This window comes from Chiloscyllium plagiosum, chromosome 48, assembly GCF_004010195.1.
Source record: "Chiloscyllium plagiosum isolate BGI_BamShark_2017 chromosome 48, ASM401019v2, whole genome shotgun sequence".
Classification (NCBI taxonomy): Eukaryota; Metazoa; Chordata; class Chondrichthyes; order Orectolobiformes; family Hemiscylliidae; genus Chiloscyllium; species Chiloscyllium plagiosum.
The window spans coordinates 1,751,492-1,771,792 of NC_057757.1; the positions used below are offsets into that span (position 1 = coordinate 1,751,492).

General features: G+C 40.6%; 1 protein-coding gene across 1 annotated transcript in view; it reads left to right on the plus strand.

Moving 5' to 3' along the window:
- LOC122544300 (eukaryotic translation initiation factor 4E type 2-like) overlaps window positions 1-20,301 on the plus strand; it is a 40,476-nt gene that overhangs the window by 14,692 nt on the left and 5,483 nt on the right. Inside the window, exons 2-5 of the mRNA XM_043683433.1 lie at window positions 849-963; window positions 5,793-5,927; window positions 16,568-16,672; window positions 16,768-16,920. Of these exons, the coding sequence (XP_043539368.1) occupies window positions 849-963; window positions 5,793-5,927; window positions 16,568-16,672; window positions 16,768-16,920 (508 nt within the window). The remainder of the gene's footprint in view (window positions 1-848; window positions 964-5,792; window positions 5,928-16,567; window positions 16,673-16,767; window positions 16,921-20,301) is intronic.

Here is a 20,301-nt window from a genome sequence, read left to right on the forward strand (position 1 = left end):
AGTTTGTATCGATATACAGCAGGACCTGGACTATAAGCAGGCTTGGGCTGATAAGTGGCAAGTAACATTCATGCTGTACAAGTGCTAGGCAAAGATCATCTCCAACAAAAGGCAATTTAATCACTGGCCCATGGATGAATGGCATTACCATGGCATTAACATGGATAAATCTCCCACACTTAAGATCCTGGGGGTTACCATTGACCAGAAACTGAACTGCACCAGCTGTACAAAGTCTGTGAGTACAGCGCAAGTCAGAGCTTTTGTGGCAAGTAACTCACTACCTATTCACTAGCCACATCTACAAGTTTTACATCAGAAGTGTGGTAGAACACTCTCTAATTACCTGGGTGGGGCAATTCAACAGCAATCAGGAAATGTGACACTATCCAGGAGAAAGCATCCAACTTGATTTCCATCCCATTCGGTACATGTACAGTGTGGCAAAAATGTGTACTGGAGACAAGATGCATTTTGACAACTCAACATGCTTTCCTCCATAGGACCTTTTCAAACCCCAACCCCTACACCTGGAAGGATATGGGCAGCAGATGGTTGGGAACACCACCACCTGCAAGTTCCCTACTGACAAGCTTAATATCCTGACTTGGAAATGAATCACCATTCCTTTTCTGTCGCTGGGTAAAAATCGTGGAACTCCCTTCCTGCGAGCACTGTGGGTGTCCTTGAGCCCCAAAGACCATAGCGATCAAAAAGTCAGTTCACCACCATTCACCACTTTCTCCAGGCCCCAGCCAGCAATGCTGATATCCCATGAACAAACAAACAACACAAATGTTATCGAATAAGATGTGATAATGAACCTTGTGTATGTTCTATCTTTGCAGCCTGAAAGATGATGATAGTGGAGACCATGAACATAGTGAAGACAGTGAATTATTGAAAGAGAAGGAAACAGAAGTGTGTGATCAAGAAAAGATTCAAAGCACAGCCAAACGAAAGGTGAGCATTGACATTTTCTCACGCACCTTAAAACTAGAATTATTACTTTAATATTTGTAGAAAGCAGTGAAATTATTATTTACCAACTGGCAAAGGGTACAGAGCAGGTGGTGCCAAATTCCGGATGTAGCTTTGAAATATGTAGAACAAGATTGATATCACATTGATTTATATCTGTAATTCTACAGCTATCATGTCATCTAGGAGATTATAATGTATCTAGTGTTAACTCCTGACATTGCAGACATACCTCCCAAATGAGCAACTTATAGAGTAATGAAATCATATAGCCCAGAAACAGACTCTTCGGTGCAACTCATCCATGCTGACCAGCTTTCCCAAACTAATCTAGTTCCATTTGCCTGCATTTGGTCCATATCGCTCTAAACCTTTCCTGTTTATGTACTGTCCAAATGTCTTTTAAATGTTGTAACTGTACCTGCATCAACCACTTCCTCCAGCAGTTCATTCCATATACGCAGCACTCTCTGCGTGAAGAGGTTGCCCCTCAGATCCCTTTTAAATCTTTCCCCTCTCACTTTCCCCTCTCACTATACTCTCTAGCTTTGAACTCCCCCACCCTCGGGAAAAGACCTTTGCTATTCACTTTATCTATGCCCCTCATGATTTTATAAACCCAGCAACAGGTCACCCCTAAACCTCCTAGGTTCCAGGGGTAAAAAAAGTACCAGCCTACCCAGCCTTTCTTTATAACTCAAACCTTCCATCAGGTAATATTCTTGTAAATCTTTTCTGCACTCTTTCCAATATCCTTCATATTAGCAGGGTGATAAAGAACTGTATGTGCTTGTATCATCCATGCAAATCTTGTTTGCACCTTTCTAGTACTTCTAAATTATTGTTGTAATATAGAGAGTAAAACATTCTTGCAAGAACAATAAGACTAACTAAGTTTAATGTGATCTTTGCATCTTTATATTCCAGTAGAAATTAACCCAAGTGTCTTTTTGTTTTTATTAATGACTTGATTTAATGTACTTACTACTATTGGTGATTTCAGTATTGTATCATAGGATCCTTTTGCTCCCTGTTCCAGTTTGTTTCTTATTATCCTCACAATGTGCGATCCCTTCATCTTTTACTTGCCTATATTAAAGTTTGTGACAAAAGTTTTGAATCAGAAAAATATGTTTTGTGAGTTCGCTTATGTTATTTCAGGTAGTGTTGCTGCTGTTGAGTTGGTCACTCTCTCGCTGTCTGTGGTCAATGCAATGCTGGTTCTTGAAGTGACGGAACATAGATCAGAGCACTAAACACCCAAAATTAGCTTGAGATACTGATCAGAGGCCAACTGCTGCCCCAAAGGAAAGTATGCAAGGCAAACTAATTTGTCCTGCTCTTGGATCTCTTATCCACAATGTAGGTGGTAGTATAGGATCCCTTTAATACAACAAAAAGTAGAGGTCAGAGGCATTCAAACAGGCACCTGCGAAGACCCAGTATCCAGCTCCCCAAGCCCAAGCAACTTACAGTTAATTTTATAGATTCAAAGTAATTGCAAGGGAACAAGAAGCAACTTAGTCTCTTATCTGCGGAAGCTGCTATGGCTATTGAGGGAGTGCAATGAAGGTCAACCAGACTGATCCATGATATGATGGCACTGACGTAGGGGGAGAGACTGAATCAATTAGGACTAGATTGGCTGCAGTTTAGAAGAATGCTGGGAGGGGAGTGTGTGGAATCTCCTAGAAATCTATAAAATTCTAACAGGATTGGACAGGGTAGATGCAGGAAAGATGTTTTCAATGACCGGGGACTCCAGATTCTAGGGGTCACAGAGAGTACAGAGATGAGGAGAAATTTCTTCACCCTGGAAATTGAAGCCAAACATTGAAGACTTTCAAGGAATATGTCGATATAGTTCTTAGTTTTAAAGGGACCAAAGGATATGGGGAGAAAACAGGAACAGGACAATGAGTTGGTTTTCAGCCATAATCATGCTGAATGGCAGAACAGTTTCAAAGGGCTGAATGACCTACTCCTGCTCCTGTATTCAGTGCTTCTATGTAACATAAAGGGAAAAACTGGCACTGCCTGAAAGTGTGCTGAAAGCAGTGGTATTATCGCTGGACTGTTAATCTACAGACACAAGTGATGCTCTGGGGACTCAGGTTCAAATCTTGCATTGGCAAATGACGGAATTTGAATTAAATAAAATCTGGAATTAAGAGTACGTTGATGACCATGAATCCATTCTCAATTGCTGGAAAATTGCTCAAAATTCCAATTGTTGGAAAAAGCCATTTTTCTTTTAAAAGAATGTCATCCTTACCTGGTGACTCCAGACTGACCGGTCACTTAACTGCTCTTTGAGCAATAAGTGCTGGCCTGGCCAGAGACACCTTCATCACATGAATGAATAAAAAAGAAGCCTCACTGATAACTTTCAAAAGAGAATTAAATCCTTAGTATAGTGCAGCACTGAAGCAGCAATGTGGACTACTGAGTCTATTTATCTTTCTTGAGAGTAACTTCAAACATAAGGATGTTGTTAAACTTGGGAGGGTGCAGAAAAAATACACAAAGATGTTTCCAGGACTGGAGTGTTTGAGCTAGAGGGAGGGGCTGAATAGGCTGGAGGTATTTTCCCTGGAGTGTTGCAGGATGAAGGGTGACCTTGTGGAGGTTTATAAAATTGTGAGGACCATGAATAGGGTTGAATAGCCAAAGTCTTTTTTTTCTATGGTGGGTGAGTCCAAAACTAAAGGGCAGAGGTTTAGAGTGAGGGGAAAGATTTGAAAAGAACCTGAGGGATAACTTTTTCACACAGAGGATAATGAGTATATGGACTGAATTTCCAGAGGAAATGATGGAGGCAGGTACAATTACAACATTTAAAAGATGATTGCATGAAAAGGAAGGATTTAGAGGGATATGTGCCAAATGCTGGCAAATGGGACTGGATTAGATTGGGATGTCTGGTCGGTGCAGATGAGTTAGACCGACGAGTCTGTTTCTGTGCTGTATGAATCTATGACTCAGTCTGATCCATCTCTGTGTTCTGCAATAACTTTGAAAAGGGAATTAGTGGAAAACACTGAAGGAGACTGTCAGCTTTTTTTAAAGAACAATCCACTAATAGTCCCACTCCTCTGGTCTTTTCTCATATTCATGCAGTTGTTTTTGGCTTCTACATATTTATCCAATTTTCTTTTGTTTAGAAGCTACAATTGAGTCATTTTCCATCACTCTATTACGCAGCACTTTCTAAATCCTACCTATTGTATAGAAGTGTCATTCTCTCATCGTCACTTCTTGCTCTGCTAAGCATGTTAAATTTTTCTCTTTTGTTTATCCACCTTTCAGCCATTGGAAATAGTAAATAAAGAAAAACCGTCTAAACTCTTCATGATTTCAAACACCTCTCTGTTTAATCCCTCCTGCTTTAAGGAGAACTCTAATCATCCAGTCTATCCATATAACTGTAATGTCTCATTCCCAGAACCATCTGCCAAGTTTCCTGTATACTGTCTCTGACACTTTCATGTACTTTCTAAAGTGTGGTGACCAGAACTAAACATAATACTCAATCTGGAACTGAGCTAGTATTTTACATAGGACTTGTAAAACGTCCTCACTTTTGGTTCTCTCTGTGTAGTAATTGGAACCAGGTTGACCTCAGTGACTACAAGATTGTTGATTGGGATATTCACCTGGGCCAATCAGGAAAGCCCTGGCTAACCAATATTAGTAGGAGATTTTGAATCTCTTCAGTTCTGGTGACTGATTCCAAGCTGGCTAGCCCCAGCCAGTGTACTGTGCACAAGTGAATAAAGGGTGACTTGATGACGTGATACTGACCTCTGTGCAGTTATTTCACAATGCCATACTTATAAACAGTATGATCATACAAGCTTTATTAACTCCATTGTTAACCTTACCTGCTACTTCAAAGATTAGGCACAAAGAATCCAGGATCCATATGTTCTCATATTCCCTTTAAAACAGAGAAGACAGAAGACAACTTAAGTGGTACAATGTTCCGACCAAAATGCATCGAACCCAATGGAAGAAAACATTTAGGATTATAGGGAAAGAGCTGGGGAAATTGACTGATTGGTAGCTCTTTAAAAGAGCCAACATGAGCACTATGGGCAAATGGCCGTCATTTGTTCTCTGTCTTTCTGTGTTTCTTAGTCATTGTTTTATCTTGTTTCATGTTTTTGGAACACGGCCAAGATGCTTGCTTCATTGGCAGTTGAAACAATCAAAGATACAATCATCTGCTAATACCTGGGGAGGTGATCGTCTACTAGTATTATCACTAGACTATTAATCCAGTGACCTCGGTAATGTCTTGGGAACCAGGATTCGAAACCTGCTACGGCAATGATGAAATTTGAATTAATTTTTTTTACTAAATCTAGAATTAAGAGGCTGACGATGACCATGAATCCATTGTCAACTGCTGGAAAAACCGATTTCTTCACTAATGTCCTTTAGGAAAGGAAACTGCCATCCTGTGCTTTTCCGGCACCACACTCTCGACTCTAATTTCCAGCATCTGCAGTCCTCACTTTCGCCTAACTGCCATCCTTACCTGGTCTGGCCTCCTGTGACTCCAGACTCTCAGCAATGTGGTTGACTCTTAAACTAGGAAAGGATAATAAATGCCGGTCATGAATGAGCTTTTTTTTAAATCTGCAGTTTGAGATGTATACATACTAATGTGAATGTGGATTTAAATTGTATACAGGGCCAGAGAGTTCAGTGATTCACAATTAAAGTCTAAAATTATGAGAACTGAGAGGAAAGGAAGTTAAGTTTAAAGCACTGTTAATTAATTTTATTGATTGTGGTTTATACAGGCAGTGACACCTGGAGCTGGTGAACACCCTCTACAGTATAACTACACCTTCTGGTACTCCAGGCGCACACCAAGCAGGCCAGCCAACACTCAGAGCTACGAACAGAACATTAAACAGATTGGAACAGTTGCGTCAGTAAGTAAGCTATTAAATCATGGAAAAGTAGAATTGTATTCATTATAAATACAATATAACAATGACATCCATCATGTGGAAAATATTAAAAGCTTTATTATTAAGGATGTTATAGCAGGGCATTTTGATAAATGGTTTTGTCAAAGGGAAATCATATTTAACTAATTTATTGAAGTTCATTGAAGAAGTAACTTGTGCTATGGATAAAGGGGGACCAGTGAAATGTACTGTACTTAGATTTTCAGAAGAGTTTAATAAGCTGCCACATCAAAGGTTATTGCGGAAAGTAACAGTTCATTGTGTTGGAGGTAATGTATTGGCATGGATAGATGGATAGATATTGGCTTGCAAACAGGTAGCAATGCGTCAGAATAAATGGGTCTTTTTTAGGCTGGTTGGATATCACAAGTGGTGTGCCACAGGGATAGTGCTGGATTCTCAACTCTTTACAATTCATAGAAATGAATTCATAGAAGGACTGAAAGAATGGGAGCTAAATTTGTTGATGACACAAAGGTAGGTAGAAAATTGTGTTGTGAAGAGGACATAAGAAACATTCAAAGTGATAGAGATGGGTTAAGAGAGTGTCCAATAATCTGATAAATGGAATACAATGTGGGAAAGTGTGAATTTGTCCATTTTGGCAGGGAAAAAAAAGCGTATCTGAATGGTGAGAGGTTGCAGAACTCTGAGATGCAGAGAGATCTGGGTGTCCTAATACACAAATCACTGAAGGTTAGTATGCAGGTACAGCAAGTAATCAGGAATGTTATGTTTTTGTTACAAGGGGGTTTAAATGCAAGAATAAGGAAATTATGCTTAAATCATACAGGGCATTGATGAGACGAGATGTGGACTACTGTGTGCAGTACTGGTCACCGTTCCTAAGGAAGTATGTTAATGTATTGGAAGCAGTTCTAAGAAGTTTACTAGACTAATAGCTGGAGTAAGCAGATTGTCTTATGAGGAAAGGGCAGACAGACAATGGAGTTTATAGAGTCAGTGATGACTAGACCCCAATTAAGGCAGATGAAACATATTTTCTTGCAGAATGTTGAGAGTCTTTGGGATTCCCTTCCTCAAAAGGCATTGGGTGCAGAATCTATAAATATTTTTATCAGTGAAATGAAAAATTATCAGCAATGTGCAGGAATGTAGAGCTGAAGTTAAAAATTGGATCAGCCATGATCTTATTAATGGTGGAGCAGGCTTGAAGGGCCAAGTACTTACTCTTGTTCCCTACTCATTTTATTAGTAACAGGAAGAGAGTGTCAACATACTCATCTGTAGTAAATTGTGTGACAAATTGTGACAAATCTGATGACATATGGTTAAATTCTGGATTTGATTTTGAGACACTTAATCAGTAACATGTCTTTGAACTTAAGCAAATAACTCGTATTGACTGAAGGAAGCAGAGTTCTCTTGTCAGTCAAAAAGTTTAACTCTTATTGAGACTAACATGTCATAATCTATACTTTAACAAAACTCTAATATGCCACAGCTCCTAGTCTGGTATACTTGGGTAGCGGTGAGTTAATGGTTGAATTGCCTCCTTGCAACCATGTATTGAGCCATAATAGCCTCCTCCGAAAGTCCCCAGCATCACAGAAGCCAGTCTTCAGCCAATTTGCTCCACGTAATATCAAGAAACCACAGGAGGCTCTGGATACTGCTAAGGTTGTAACAACATTTCAGTAATGGTACTATAGATGTGCTTCAGAGCTCACTGCACCCCTAGCCAAGCTATTCCAGCTACAATATTTGTATTTACCAAACTATGTGGAAAATTGCCCAGGTATACTCTGTACACACAATGTTGAAGAAAGTCTCTAGAGGCAGACTTTGAGCATTAACCAGTTTATTACATGATGCAGCATGGGGAGACCATCATCCTAAGTATAGCTCATCAGAACTCCAAAGTGCAGCAGAAAGTTACAAGATTACTTGTATAGAAAAACAAGACGGGGCTGAAACACGGGCTGACTATTAATTACAAAGTGTCAGGATAGTCCGAGGAGGTACTGAATCAGGGGTCAGCTCTCAGGGTCAGCCCTAAAAGATTCTATACATTCTATATATGTAAATAGGACGGAAAGTTTTCACCTAACATGCTGTTTACAGAGATCTGTGACAAGTGCAGGACAGATGTCCTTAATTAGAGGAACAACCCACATTGGCAATATATTGTAGAGAGAAAGAGAAGCTAATTAACAAGAGAAGGCATGGTTGAACAATTAAGTGACACACACCAACAATGCATCACAGTGAGAAAGGATCTAAGCTATGTGTGAGACAGCCTCTTACAGCGACATGCCAAGTACTATTCTTCAGCAGGGTGAGGTGACCTCCAGCAAAATAGTTCCTTAACCAAGACAGAAGACATGACCAAGAAAATGGCGTCCACAGTCCCTCCTTTTTCTTTTCTTAGTGAAAGAAGCAGGTCAGGATTTTCAACAAAAGAGGGAATGTATCCAGAGCCAGGGGGATTGTCCAGAGGGGGAGGCTCAGAATCGGGACGGCTAGTCCTCAGAATCTGAGGTGTCAGCACTGTTAGGGCTGGGAATCCAGACTCAGTGCCAGTGCAGGGGTTCGCTGCGAGGGGGACTTTGACCAGCCAGGCTGACGATGTGATGGAGGGTAGCAGCAGTGAGCCATAGAGCACACAATCCTGCTTAATGAAACTAACAAGGACCACGAAAAGTACAAAAAGACAACAGCAAAGTCAATAAGCCCTTGTAAGAGGGCGCTGCCCCAAGACTCGAGCGATGAGCCCACCTATCTTCACAAGAGCCATCAGGAGCAAGGTTCCCTCTAAGACGGTGCTCTCTTTCGTCAAGTTCCATTCATCCACTCAAGTCTTCTGCTGATTTTGACCGCTGTGCGGGTGGAAACTCACAAGACACGGGCCTTCCCCCCTAGGCTTCAATTTTACCCGGCGCCAATTCTTAGGCTTGGCATACCTGAGACTGTAAACTTTGAAGAGTTTTGGTTAAGTTATGCAGGTATTTCCCACTTGTCCACCACTGTTATGACAATATTCTCAGTCGTTGGGGTGGTTCTGATTCATTTACTATATACATTTACTATTATTAGACAATCTTCGTAACAATGTACTTGAGATAATTCTATAAAATCAAGTTATAGGCAAGTGAAAGGGCCCACCAAGCAAGGGTCCTGCCAGGAATGCTCAGTACATCACTAATATTTACAGGTTTTTGTAAGGCTCGTTCTAATTACTGGATTAAGTGATCTGCAGTCATAACTGCGTATAGGCCCAAGGAGTGGCATTATACACCTGAATTGTCCTTCGAACATATTGATCTAATTGGACGGATTTCTCCTTGCGGTCAGGGGTTTGGTTCATTAACATTACTCTGCTTTCCAAGACAGCCCCTGTTTACAGATGGATCTGGCCACTCACCCCCATGATGTCGACAATGATACCAGTTACCAATACTGGACCCTTCATCTTTAGAGTAAGGGGAGGTTTATAATAAGGGGGTGTGCTGGGGACTTTCAGGAGATGTTAGAGTCTCAGTGAGTATCCTGGAATAAAATCCCCATTCCTCATCCATATCAATGTCATCCCAAACCTTAAATAATATTGGTATGCCAGACATAAGCTCAGGATGCTACCTACCCCCCCTTCTTTTTTACACTTACCATTGTATTGCCTACTTCCATTGCTAATTGGATGTACAATACTCAATTGTTTTAATGATTTGGAGATGTCGGAGTTGTTTTAAGGGATGGTCCAAGTGAACATTAATCAATGCAGCCATGTTTTCAACTAATCATGAGACAAAGACACAGATCACTGACAATGTGTGAAGGTATAAAAACTAAGTGATCTTGCCAATTAATCCAAATTATGTAACTCTGGACTAATACAAATGGTTTTAAAATATTGACTAATATAACCATATTGTTAATGAGAGATTGAAACTGAATAAGTGACTAATGCATTTCACAGTTAATTAATAAGAACAAACAGATTCTAAAATCACAGAAATGACTCAAAGCTGCTTAGTTTTGCAGATATGAAATTGTATCATTTATGTTCTATTACGTGCATATCGCACTCAACTTATTAAATCACAAATTTCCTCTTTTTGAGTATGAGTTCTGTCTGGAGGCTTCAATATAAATGGAAATCAATTATTTAAAACCCAAATTTACAATATAAAATGTGAACAGTTTCCAACCCTGTAATCCAATATAATTACCTGGTTCTAGTCTCTCAATTTAAATCCCAGGTTTGGTTCCTTAAGTGGTTCTGATCAGTCATTGCTCATTTATAGTGTTATAGGGTGTGAAATGACTGTAGCTGCATTAATCAGGTCTTCTCTACTCACATGATAACAAAATGCTTCTTATGCACAATTGATGACTTAATCCAAAGACACAGATATGAACAACAGCACCTTAACTTTTGTTACATAATTTTTTTTCCTCACAAAATAGTGTTGAACTGGAACTTCAACTCTCAGTGAGGAAGGGAGACTGATAAAGAATAAAGCTACGACTTGCACTCCGTACATACAAATGAGGTGCAGCAGTCTCAAAGTTATGTGGAAACAAACGAGACTGAAAGTTCACTGTAACTCCTCCACTTAATGAGCAAATGTTAAAGTCTGAGGCAATTGCCCTCAATGTTAGGTTTTGATTATTTTTAAGAAATGAGCAGACACCTATTTTCATCCTGGAACAGAATCATTCCGCACTCAAGGCCAGGGTACAGTGCTACTGCTTTTACTGCCTTTAGTCAATCCTTTAATTAGTCCGACACCTAGGGATGATAGGGGTGAAACTGATCTTTGGCAGTAACATGAAATTATGGAGGGGTTGAGAGCAGGTTTATATTGGTGTCAAATAGTGCAAAAAAATCTGAGGGAAAGGTTTTTTTTAGATTGTAATGTTGTCTTATGCCATAGTAAACTGATTTGAATTTCATGAAAACATAAAAATATGACTAGTTAGCAATTGACCGTACTGACCTCATGGTCTATAAGAAGAACATTACCAGATCTCGAGCTCCAGGGAACAAAGCATAAACATTCAGTCACCAACAAACAAGTGTGCATTCAAACCAGACCACAAAGAGTTAACCACTCTACAAGCTTCAGTGACTCAGAGCTGAGAGGATCTCTCTCTCTCTCTCTCTCTCTCTCTCTCTGGCAATGTTTCCCTATTCCAGTTTTTAGTTTCTGTTGATTTCTTGTTTGTAAGGGTAATGAAACATTCACATTCCAGAACAGTCAAAATTAAGGAGTTTCAATTCGAACAATATTTTCAAGCCAAGTTGTCCGTGCCTCTGCATTAGTCTATGACCCGGGGGAAATAGTAGGCTAAATTCATTAAAGTCTGGACATCCTGAGACAAGCAACTATAAATACTGCAGTTTTGTACAAGCCAATTAAAAATGTTGGGCACTAGAGTGGATCAGGGGTGTTAGATTAGATTAGTTTACTTACAGCGTGGAAACAGGCCCTTTGGCCCAACAAGTCCACACCGACCCGCCGAAGCGCAACCCACCCAGACCCATTCCCCTACATTTACCCCTTCACCTAATGCTATGGGCAATTTAGCATGGCCAATCCACCTAACCTGCAAATTTTTGGATTGTGGGAGGAAACCGGAGCACCCGGAGGAAACCCACGCAGTCACGGGGAGAATGTGCAAACTCCACACAGAGAGTTGCCTGAGGCGGGAATTGAACCCAGGTCTCTGTCACTGTGAGGCAGCAGTGCTAACCACTGTGCCACCGTGCCGCCCATGAAACATCCACCGGATCTCGGAGTGGGTCCAGGGTTTGTCAGGTGGAGTTTCACCATCATAAGCCTGGGGCAAACAAGTTCTTTATTACCAATCTCTGTAAATTGTGAGATGCTTTCACCAACATGTGCTGTCCGGAGATTAGGACCCTGTTGAGTACTTGCACTAGTAACTTGTGGTCAAGAAGCGCAAACTGTAGCAGTGTTTCTAACAGCATTCTGTCCCTGGTCAGCTTTCCTCCTCATTTGGGAAACGACAACAGCAGCAATCCCATTTGGGATGGTAATTTTGGGGGACTTAGGGGAATAGGGCGCCAGTATGGTAGGAGGGTTTCGAAAGAGTTCCCAGGATGCTGACCGCGTTGCAACTGGAGGGGCTGATAGCTCTTAGCCACTTTCTTAAAATCAATAAGGGAATCTCCTACCATAAGTATTGCATTTCGCATGTTTACCGTGGTGTTTCAGCGTCCCCTCTGAGGGCACAAAAGGTGGGGGGGTCCAACCTGCACAGCAGGACAAGATTGCCTTGTCCCCAGGGCTGGCACTTCGGTCTTACTTGTAAAGTGATTCGATCCCATCCTCACCTCCCAAGTCCCATATGCACAACAGTCACCTACAGGCAAATGAATAAGACACAAACAAAGACAAACAGCAAAACAAACCAACAAGACAAAACACTGGCACCAGGGTCAGTTCCTCAAGGCCTCCCTAAGCCCGGCAATCAACCGAGTTTGCAATTCTAAACATTTAGATCTGTCCATCTTCCGTCTTGCCTCAGGAGATTAGTCTGCAGGCTCAGGTCAGGAGTTTGCAAGTTAAGAAGTTTAGAGAGGCTATCTGTCCATCTTCCATTTTACCTCGGGGGATCAGCTTGCACGCTCAGGTCATGATTAAACACTTACCTGAATGTGCTAATTTAAAGCGATCTTTCCAGTCTTCTGCCTCGCCTCAGGGGATCAGTCTGCAGGCTCTGGTCAGGATCACGCACTTAACCAGTTGTAGCAATCTTGATTAGCCCCACACAATACTCACATTTACTCATACACCAAATTAAGTATTGAAGGCACTAATTCAGGTCCACGCAAGACCCCATAATGAAGGGGATCCAGCCGGCTAATGCCAGTTGTTGAAATAAATCTCTAGAGGCAGACCTTGAGCATTAACCATCATAGGGAGACTACTGTCCTAAGCCTGGCTCGACAGAACTCTGAAGTACCGAAAGTTACAAGATTATATAAAAAGCAAGACTGGGCTGAAACACAGGCTGATCATTAATTAAAAAGTATCAGGATAGTCCGAGGAGGTACCGAATCAGGGGTCAGCCGTAAAAGATGCTACACAGTCTACAAGTAAACAGGACTGACAGTTATCACCTAACATGCTGTTTACAGAGATCTGTAACAATTCCAGGACAGATATCCTTAATTAGGGGAACAACACACATTTGCAATATATCGTAGCGAAAGAGATGCTAAGCAACAGTACACCACAGTGAGAAAGCATCTAAGCTATGTGTGAGACAGCCTCTTACAGCGACATGCCAAGTACAATTTTTCAGCAAGGTGAGGGGACCTCCAGCAAAATGTTCCTTAACCGGAACGTAAGGCATGACCAAGAAAATGGCTTCCACACACAAGGCAGGATGAATCTAACCCAGGCAGTTTCCAAACCATCATTTACTCTTGATCATCAGTAAAGTGATGGGAGGTGTCATCAACAGTGCTAAGAAGCAGCATTTGTTTAGCAATAACCTGCTCACTGACAGTCAGTTTATGATCAGCCAGGGCCACTCAGCTCCTGACCCATTACAGCATTAGTTTGAATATAGAAAAGAGAACTGAATTTCAGAGGTGAGTAAGAGTGACTGCCCTTGAGATCAAGCTGTACTTGACCAGATGTGGCATTAAGGAACCCAAACAAAATTTGAATCAATGGGAATTGAAGGGGAGTGTTGCTCTGCTGGTTGGAGTTATACCTAGCACATCTGATCTGCTTATACTGCTCATAAACAAAACTTTTCACTGTACCTCAGTACACGTGACAATAAATCAATCAATCAGTCAATCAAACAAAGGAAGATGGTTTGAGGTCAGTCATCTCGGCTCCAGGATATCACTGCAGAGTATTCTGAGGGTAGTGTCCTAGGCCCAGCCATCTTCAGCTGCTTCATTAATGACTTTCCCTCCGTCATAAGGTAAGAAGTGGGAATATTTGCTGATTAAATGTTCAACACCACTCATCTCTTCTGATACTGAAGCAGTCCACGTCCAAATGTGACAAGACCTGGACAATATCCAGATTAGGGCTCACAAATGCTAAGTAACAGTCAGGCTACACAAGTGCCATGCAGTGACGGTCTGCAACAAGAGAGAATCAAATCATCATCTTTTGGCTTTCAATGGCAGTTACCATCACTGAAACTCCCACTATCAACAACAGTGGTCAGGTGGGGGTTACCATTGACTCGTAAATAAATTGGACCAGCCATATAAATACTGTGGCTAAAAGAGCAGGTCAGAGACATGGAATCCTGCAGTGACTAACTCACCTCCTGACTCCCAAAACCTATCCACCATCAAAAGGCACAAGTCAGGAAAGTGATGGAATTCTCCCACTTGCCTAGATGAGTGCAGGTCCAGCAGCACTCAAGAAACTTTACATCATCTAGAACAAAGCAGCCCATCTGATTAGCACCACATCCACAAACATTCACTCCTTCCACCATTGACACTCATCCGTAGCTCCAAGATGGACTGAAGAGATGCAAAATGGTTCTTTCCAAATCCATGACTACCTCTATCAAGAAGGATAAGAGCAGTAGATACATATTAACACCACCATCTTAAGTTACCCTCCAAGCCACTCGTGTGTCACCATTGCTTCTGGGTCAAAACTCTGAAACTCCTTTCCGAATGGCACTGTACAAAATGGACAGCAGCAGTTTAAGAAAGCCAGCTCATCATCACATTCTAAAAGGCAACTAGAGAAGAGTAGTAATCCTGGCTCAGCCAGTGATGTCCCCATCCCATAAATAAATATATTAAGACCTTCACAGTGTGGATTCATGAATAGGTGTCTAAAGCAGAAAGAATGGGTGACCAATTATTGACCATTTTCTAAAAAGAAACCAAAGTTTGAGGATATTCAACAGATAAGAGAAGCGAACAATGTGTTCCCATTACTTCCATTTGAAGAAAAAGTTTGATTCTTTATTGCTGCCAGAAATTATTTAGATTTAGTGTCGCATGACAAAAATTATATTCGCAGATTTTTAAGTTTGTTCTTCTGCCTGCTTGAGACAAATGAAATTGATTATGGTTAAAGAGATGAAAGTTTGTGACCCTAAGAATTAAAGTTCTTATACTTGGAAGGGATGCAAGTGTTTGTGCAGCCTACCAATTTGATCTGGGTAAGGGGTGTGGTAGATGCCCTGGTTTTATGCAAATAAATCTGAATGGCAGAGCTTTTTGAGAGAGCCTGAGAAATGTAGTGCTTTTGTGAGAAAGCAGTAGATGGAGAAATTGGAAATGTGAAGGATCTCTAAGACCTTCCATATGTTGGCCTGTATGGATTTCCAGCCTTTCTTTGCTTCACTATTGACAGATATGTTTAGTTGTTGGCACCTGAGCTCTGAAACATTCCTCTCTCTCTTCATCTTCCTTTTAAGGCGCCTGTTATGAAGATGTGAGTGTACTGTACCTTTAAGAGAGTTAAAAGAGAGGAAAAACTACCTTATAGCAGCAAGTGTTCTGAAAAAGATACATTTTAACATGTGCTCCACCTAATGGTGCAGCTATGATAGCTGGTTGCCTGGAAATGACAAAACAGATTTGCATTAGGTCAATCAGTTTAAATTATACCCTGAAAAATAACAAACTTCAATCCAGTTCGAATTTAGTATCTTAAAAGCCAGTGACATAGTCCTATGCTTTGTGGGTATAAGATCAGGGAAAATTGAACAGTTGTGAGGAGAACTGCCAAGCTACCAGCATGTAAAGACTGTCTGAAAAATAGCTCTCTTAAAGGTACCTTTACCGATCAGTAACCTGTGAAGCAGAATCTCAAAGAAGGAAAAAAGACGACCGTAATACAGAGAAAACTGAAAGCTGCCTAGTTTTGAGATAAGTTTTGTTTTGTAAGTCGTAATTGGGAGTTTTATCAGACTAGTATTACAGAAGGGAAGGTAAAAGATAGGTTAGAGAGGAGTTGTAAATAGTTGTTCGTTAATTATTCTCTGTCATACTTCCAGAAATAAAGTTTTTCAATTTTTACTTTAAATAATCCTTGGCCTCTTGAATTTTCACAGATTACTCCACAGGATAAATCTTTTCTGGTTTGCTGGTTTACAGTAAGCAGGAGAGTTTACCCCATGTCATCGCAATGCCCCATCAGCTTGTGGTCAGCTAATATCTGTTTAATATTTCCTTCTATGCCTCACTGTTCGGTTTTATTTGATAATGCTTCTCTCATGCACCTTGGGACTTCTTTACTACTTTATTTGGGACATTATTTGCCTTCAGAAAAGAGGGCACAAATAACATCCTAAAAATGTTGGAGAGTATTCAGTCCAGTGAGAGGGAGGAACTAATGGAAATTAAGGAAATCAGTATAAGTAGGGAAATTGTGTTGAGGAAATTGATGCGATTAAAGATCAATAAATCCCTGGAACTCAGGCTAACTCATATTCCTGCTTCTCTTTTCTGTATTTGTATGTTTAACATTACAGCAGCTGGTGCTTACAAGGAATTGATTGGGATTAGCTAACTATTCCTTTTTATGCTGTTAATACCTCACATATCTGACTCAGTAGACTATATAAATGTCATTTAGTGTTGATCATTTAGCGGTAACTTTGTCATCCAGGTAGAACAGTTCTGGAGGTTCTACAGCCATTTGGTGCGGCCGGGTGACTTGACCGGACATAGTGATTTCCACCTCTTCAAAGAAGGCATCAAACCCATGTGGGAGGTGAGTAGGATGCATCAGAGAATTTAACCATTGCCTTTGTTTCATTGGCATCCAAGAAAAAAGTCTCACATAATATCTGATTTGTCTCAATACAGGATGAGGCCAACAAAAATGGTGGTAAATGGATAATACGCTTACGCAAAGGCCTGGCATCCCGGTTTTGGGAGAATATTATTTTGGCAATGTTGGGGGAGCAGTTTATGGTTGGAGAAGAGATCTGTGGTGTTGTGGTGTCGATCCGGTTTCAGGTGCGTGCTTGGTGACAATGGGTTGGTTGTTGATAAATCACCACAAGTTACCTTTAATTCAGCTGCTTATTTAGAAATCTCAGACATATCAAGTACTGAAATAATGATTTAAACTTAATTGCATCTAGCAACCAAAATAAGACTAAGTAAGCAAATTAAACCTCACAACCCAACTTGGCTATTACCTAATTAATTATGGAATTTGGCCAGGATTTCCCCACAGGGTTCAATCCTTATCTAAAGTTGTCCTCCAGAGTTTTGCTAAAGGTGGAGTTCGGGTGTTTGATTCTTATACAATTTTCTCTCTTTCAAGTTTATGCTGTGACATTATCATTGATTCGATAGATTCTTTCATCCCCAATATTGATTGCTTTCCTTGAGATCTCAAGTCTGTAGTTTACCTTCCTATCAGAAGTAGTTCCCCTGTTCTTTGTTCCTTTGCCTTAACTGTCTGATCAAAGACATAGTTTTTTCTGTGATTAACTCCTTAAATTCTTCTGCAGGGCAGTCCTTGTCCTTTATGGCAGTAAAGCATCCAGTTTATCAAGCAGGTGTCAAAGCAGATTTGTTTTTGGAATCTCACCAAAACGTGGCTAATTGCTTTCAGTCTCTGTGTAACAGCTTGTATTTGTCGCATTCATCTTGAGAAAGTTTATTGCAGAAAGAGTTATTGCTTATTCTTTCAGTGCATGAACAGTTATTCAAGTTCTGAAGTGTACAATATCATAGAGTATTTAAGCATCCGATGGGTGCTGGGAGCTGTAAGACAATTTGAACTGCTTTGCAGGCAGAAGCAGTTTTTTATTAACAAGCTTCTCTAGAACTCCTTGATTTTCTGATTAAACGGTTTAGTGCAGCATTTCACAGTTTAAAACGAAAATGGGAATGATGTTTGCGTATAAACTTTGCCAATTTCAAAAATATACTTGACATTAAGTTGTTTTTAAAAATCAGATTAAAAACAGAAACTTGCCTTCATATTATAGGATTGTGTCGCACAGAAAGGAGCCAATTGCCCCATCTTACTGTGGCTTGTATGAACCACTTAGCTACTCACTGTCTGTATTTATAAAAATGTCCTATATGTCGTTTTTTAAATTTGCCCTGTCGCCTTCAAAACTGACGTACTGGATATCTCGGATCCCTCTGTCCGTGCATAATTTAAAATTTGTTACATAGTACAAAGTTCCAAGGTGCTTTCGCGAAAGCAAAGAAACAGATGCCAAGACCATTACAAGGAGAGGCTTAATGGGGTGAATTGGAAGGCTTTCAAGAAGGACTTATAGTGTGCTGTTAAAAGTGGATGAGTGCTTCGAGGAAATACAAGACTGCAATGATTTTGTTAGATTCATGATCACAGTTTTCTGTTAAAGGCAATTGACAATTTGCAGCAGTTTTCTGTTGATTTACTGAGAAGCAGCAGTTTAGATATGGTCCATTAGTTAATTAGTCAAAGAAAGGAAATATACGACCTATGACAGATGAGAATGTATCACAGATCCCGAATCCATTATGTAAAATGGAGGAGGAGAGGCAGCACACTCCCATGTGTCAGATATCTTAATAGTCTTTGGCAACAGCTTCTTTATTCTCCCCTTGAGCTAACAAAAGGGAATTTCTGATCTTCCCTCAAAAGAATGGAGGCTCGTCCCCCAGTTTGTACCTCTCTGTCCCCACCTATGCCTATTGGTATGCATTATTTTGGGGCCTGGCTATCTCTGCTGTGTCAGTCATCTGTCTAGATCCTCTCAGCCAGTGACCGTGGGCAGCTACCCATCAACAACTATGCTGTGGTCTCATTGCCCACCTCCATTTGAATATTAGCTTCCATTCCTTCTCAGTAATAGGATAGTGTGGCACCGGCTAAATCTTTTATTAATGCTTATGGAAAGCCAGCTACTAATGTGGCACAGTTTACTGATGTTTCATGCTGCACAAGTATAGAATACCGATTCAACGCAGTTTCAAAGGGATTCCAGATTCCAACAGTTGTAAGGTCAGTGGTGGGATGAACTGGAAGAAATGCACATGTGGCCACGACTGAAAAACCTTTGGAGTGCTGACAAAGATAGAAATGTAGAGGAGATTGCAAAACCAGACTGCAATAACGTGGGAAAGGATTTAAGGCCATGAATTAAATTATTTTTAAATTCAAAGTGTTGAGAAATGAGGAATCATTGTAGATTATCAGGCATGAGTGATTTGATCATGGACAATGGTGTTTTGGACAAGTTGCTACTTGTGATTCAGAAAAATAATTTATTTCTAACTGCTTGGGGGCTTCAATTTTGACTTTTAATTATCCTCTGGATAATTAAGAATGGACAATAAATGCTGGCTTAGCAAGTAATGCCCTCACCCCAGAATGAATTTTAAAAACTCTCTGCAAATCTTTCGATTTTGCTAGTCAGAAAATATTAATGTTTGTAAGAAGATTTGTAGCTCGGGTGCTCGTTGCTGTGGTTCTGTTCGCCGAGCTGGAAGTTTTTGTTGCAAACGTTTCATCCACAAACTCCATCAACAAACACATAGACCTGGACCCAATATACCGGCCACTACAGCGGACAGCTGAAACTGACAACCGGAAGCGGCAGGGACAGGCCACTATAAATGCCGGAGGAAACACCACAGAAGCGCTTCACAGGAGGCTCCCAAGAACTGACTCATCCACAAACTCCATCAACAAACACATAGACCTGGACCCAATATACCAGCCACTACAGCGGACAGCTGAAACTGACAACCGGAAGCGGCAGGGACAGGCCACTATAAATGCTGGAGGAAACACCACAGAAGCGCTTCACAGGAGGCTCCCAAGCACTGAGAATGTCACCTAGACAGGAGACGAAACGTTTGCAACAAAAACTTCCAGCTCAGCGAACAGAACCACAGCAGAAAACATTAATGCAAAATGTACTTAGCACAACACTCAGCAGAACTTTCTCCCATTAATTTCACCCAAAGCTGATTTTGTGGCAAACAACAGTTTCCATGTAACATTCATTTCCTCTCTTGTGCAGAATGGAAGCAATAAGAGGTTAGGTTTGCATTTCATATGTAATAATTAGGTAAACTTAAACTTCGTACAGGCTGATATTACACTGGCAAAATCTAGCGAACTGCAGTGATAGAGTCCTGCTAAATATAAATAACCAGATTTGCAGAGATTTTTTTTTAATTCATTCAGGGGTGAGGGCATTACTTGCTAAGCCAGCATTTATTGCCCATTCTTAATTGCCCAGAGGATAATTAAAAGTCACCCACATTACTGTGAGTCAGGAGTCATATATAGGCTGGACCAGGTAAACGCCATGTTATAATTTGTGTAAAGGTCAGACGTTGTGAGTTCAAGCACAACTATAAGATATGAAGACATGTCCC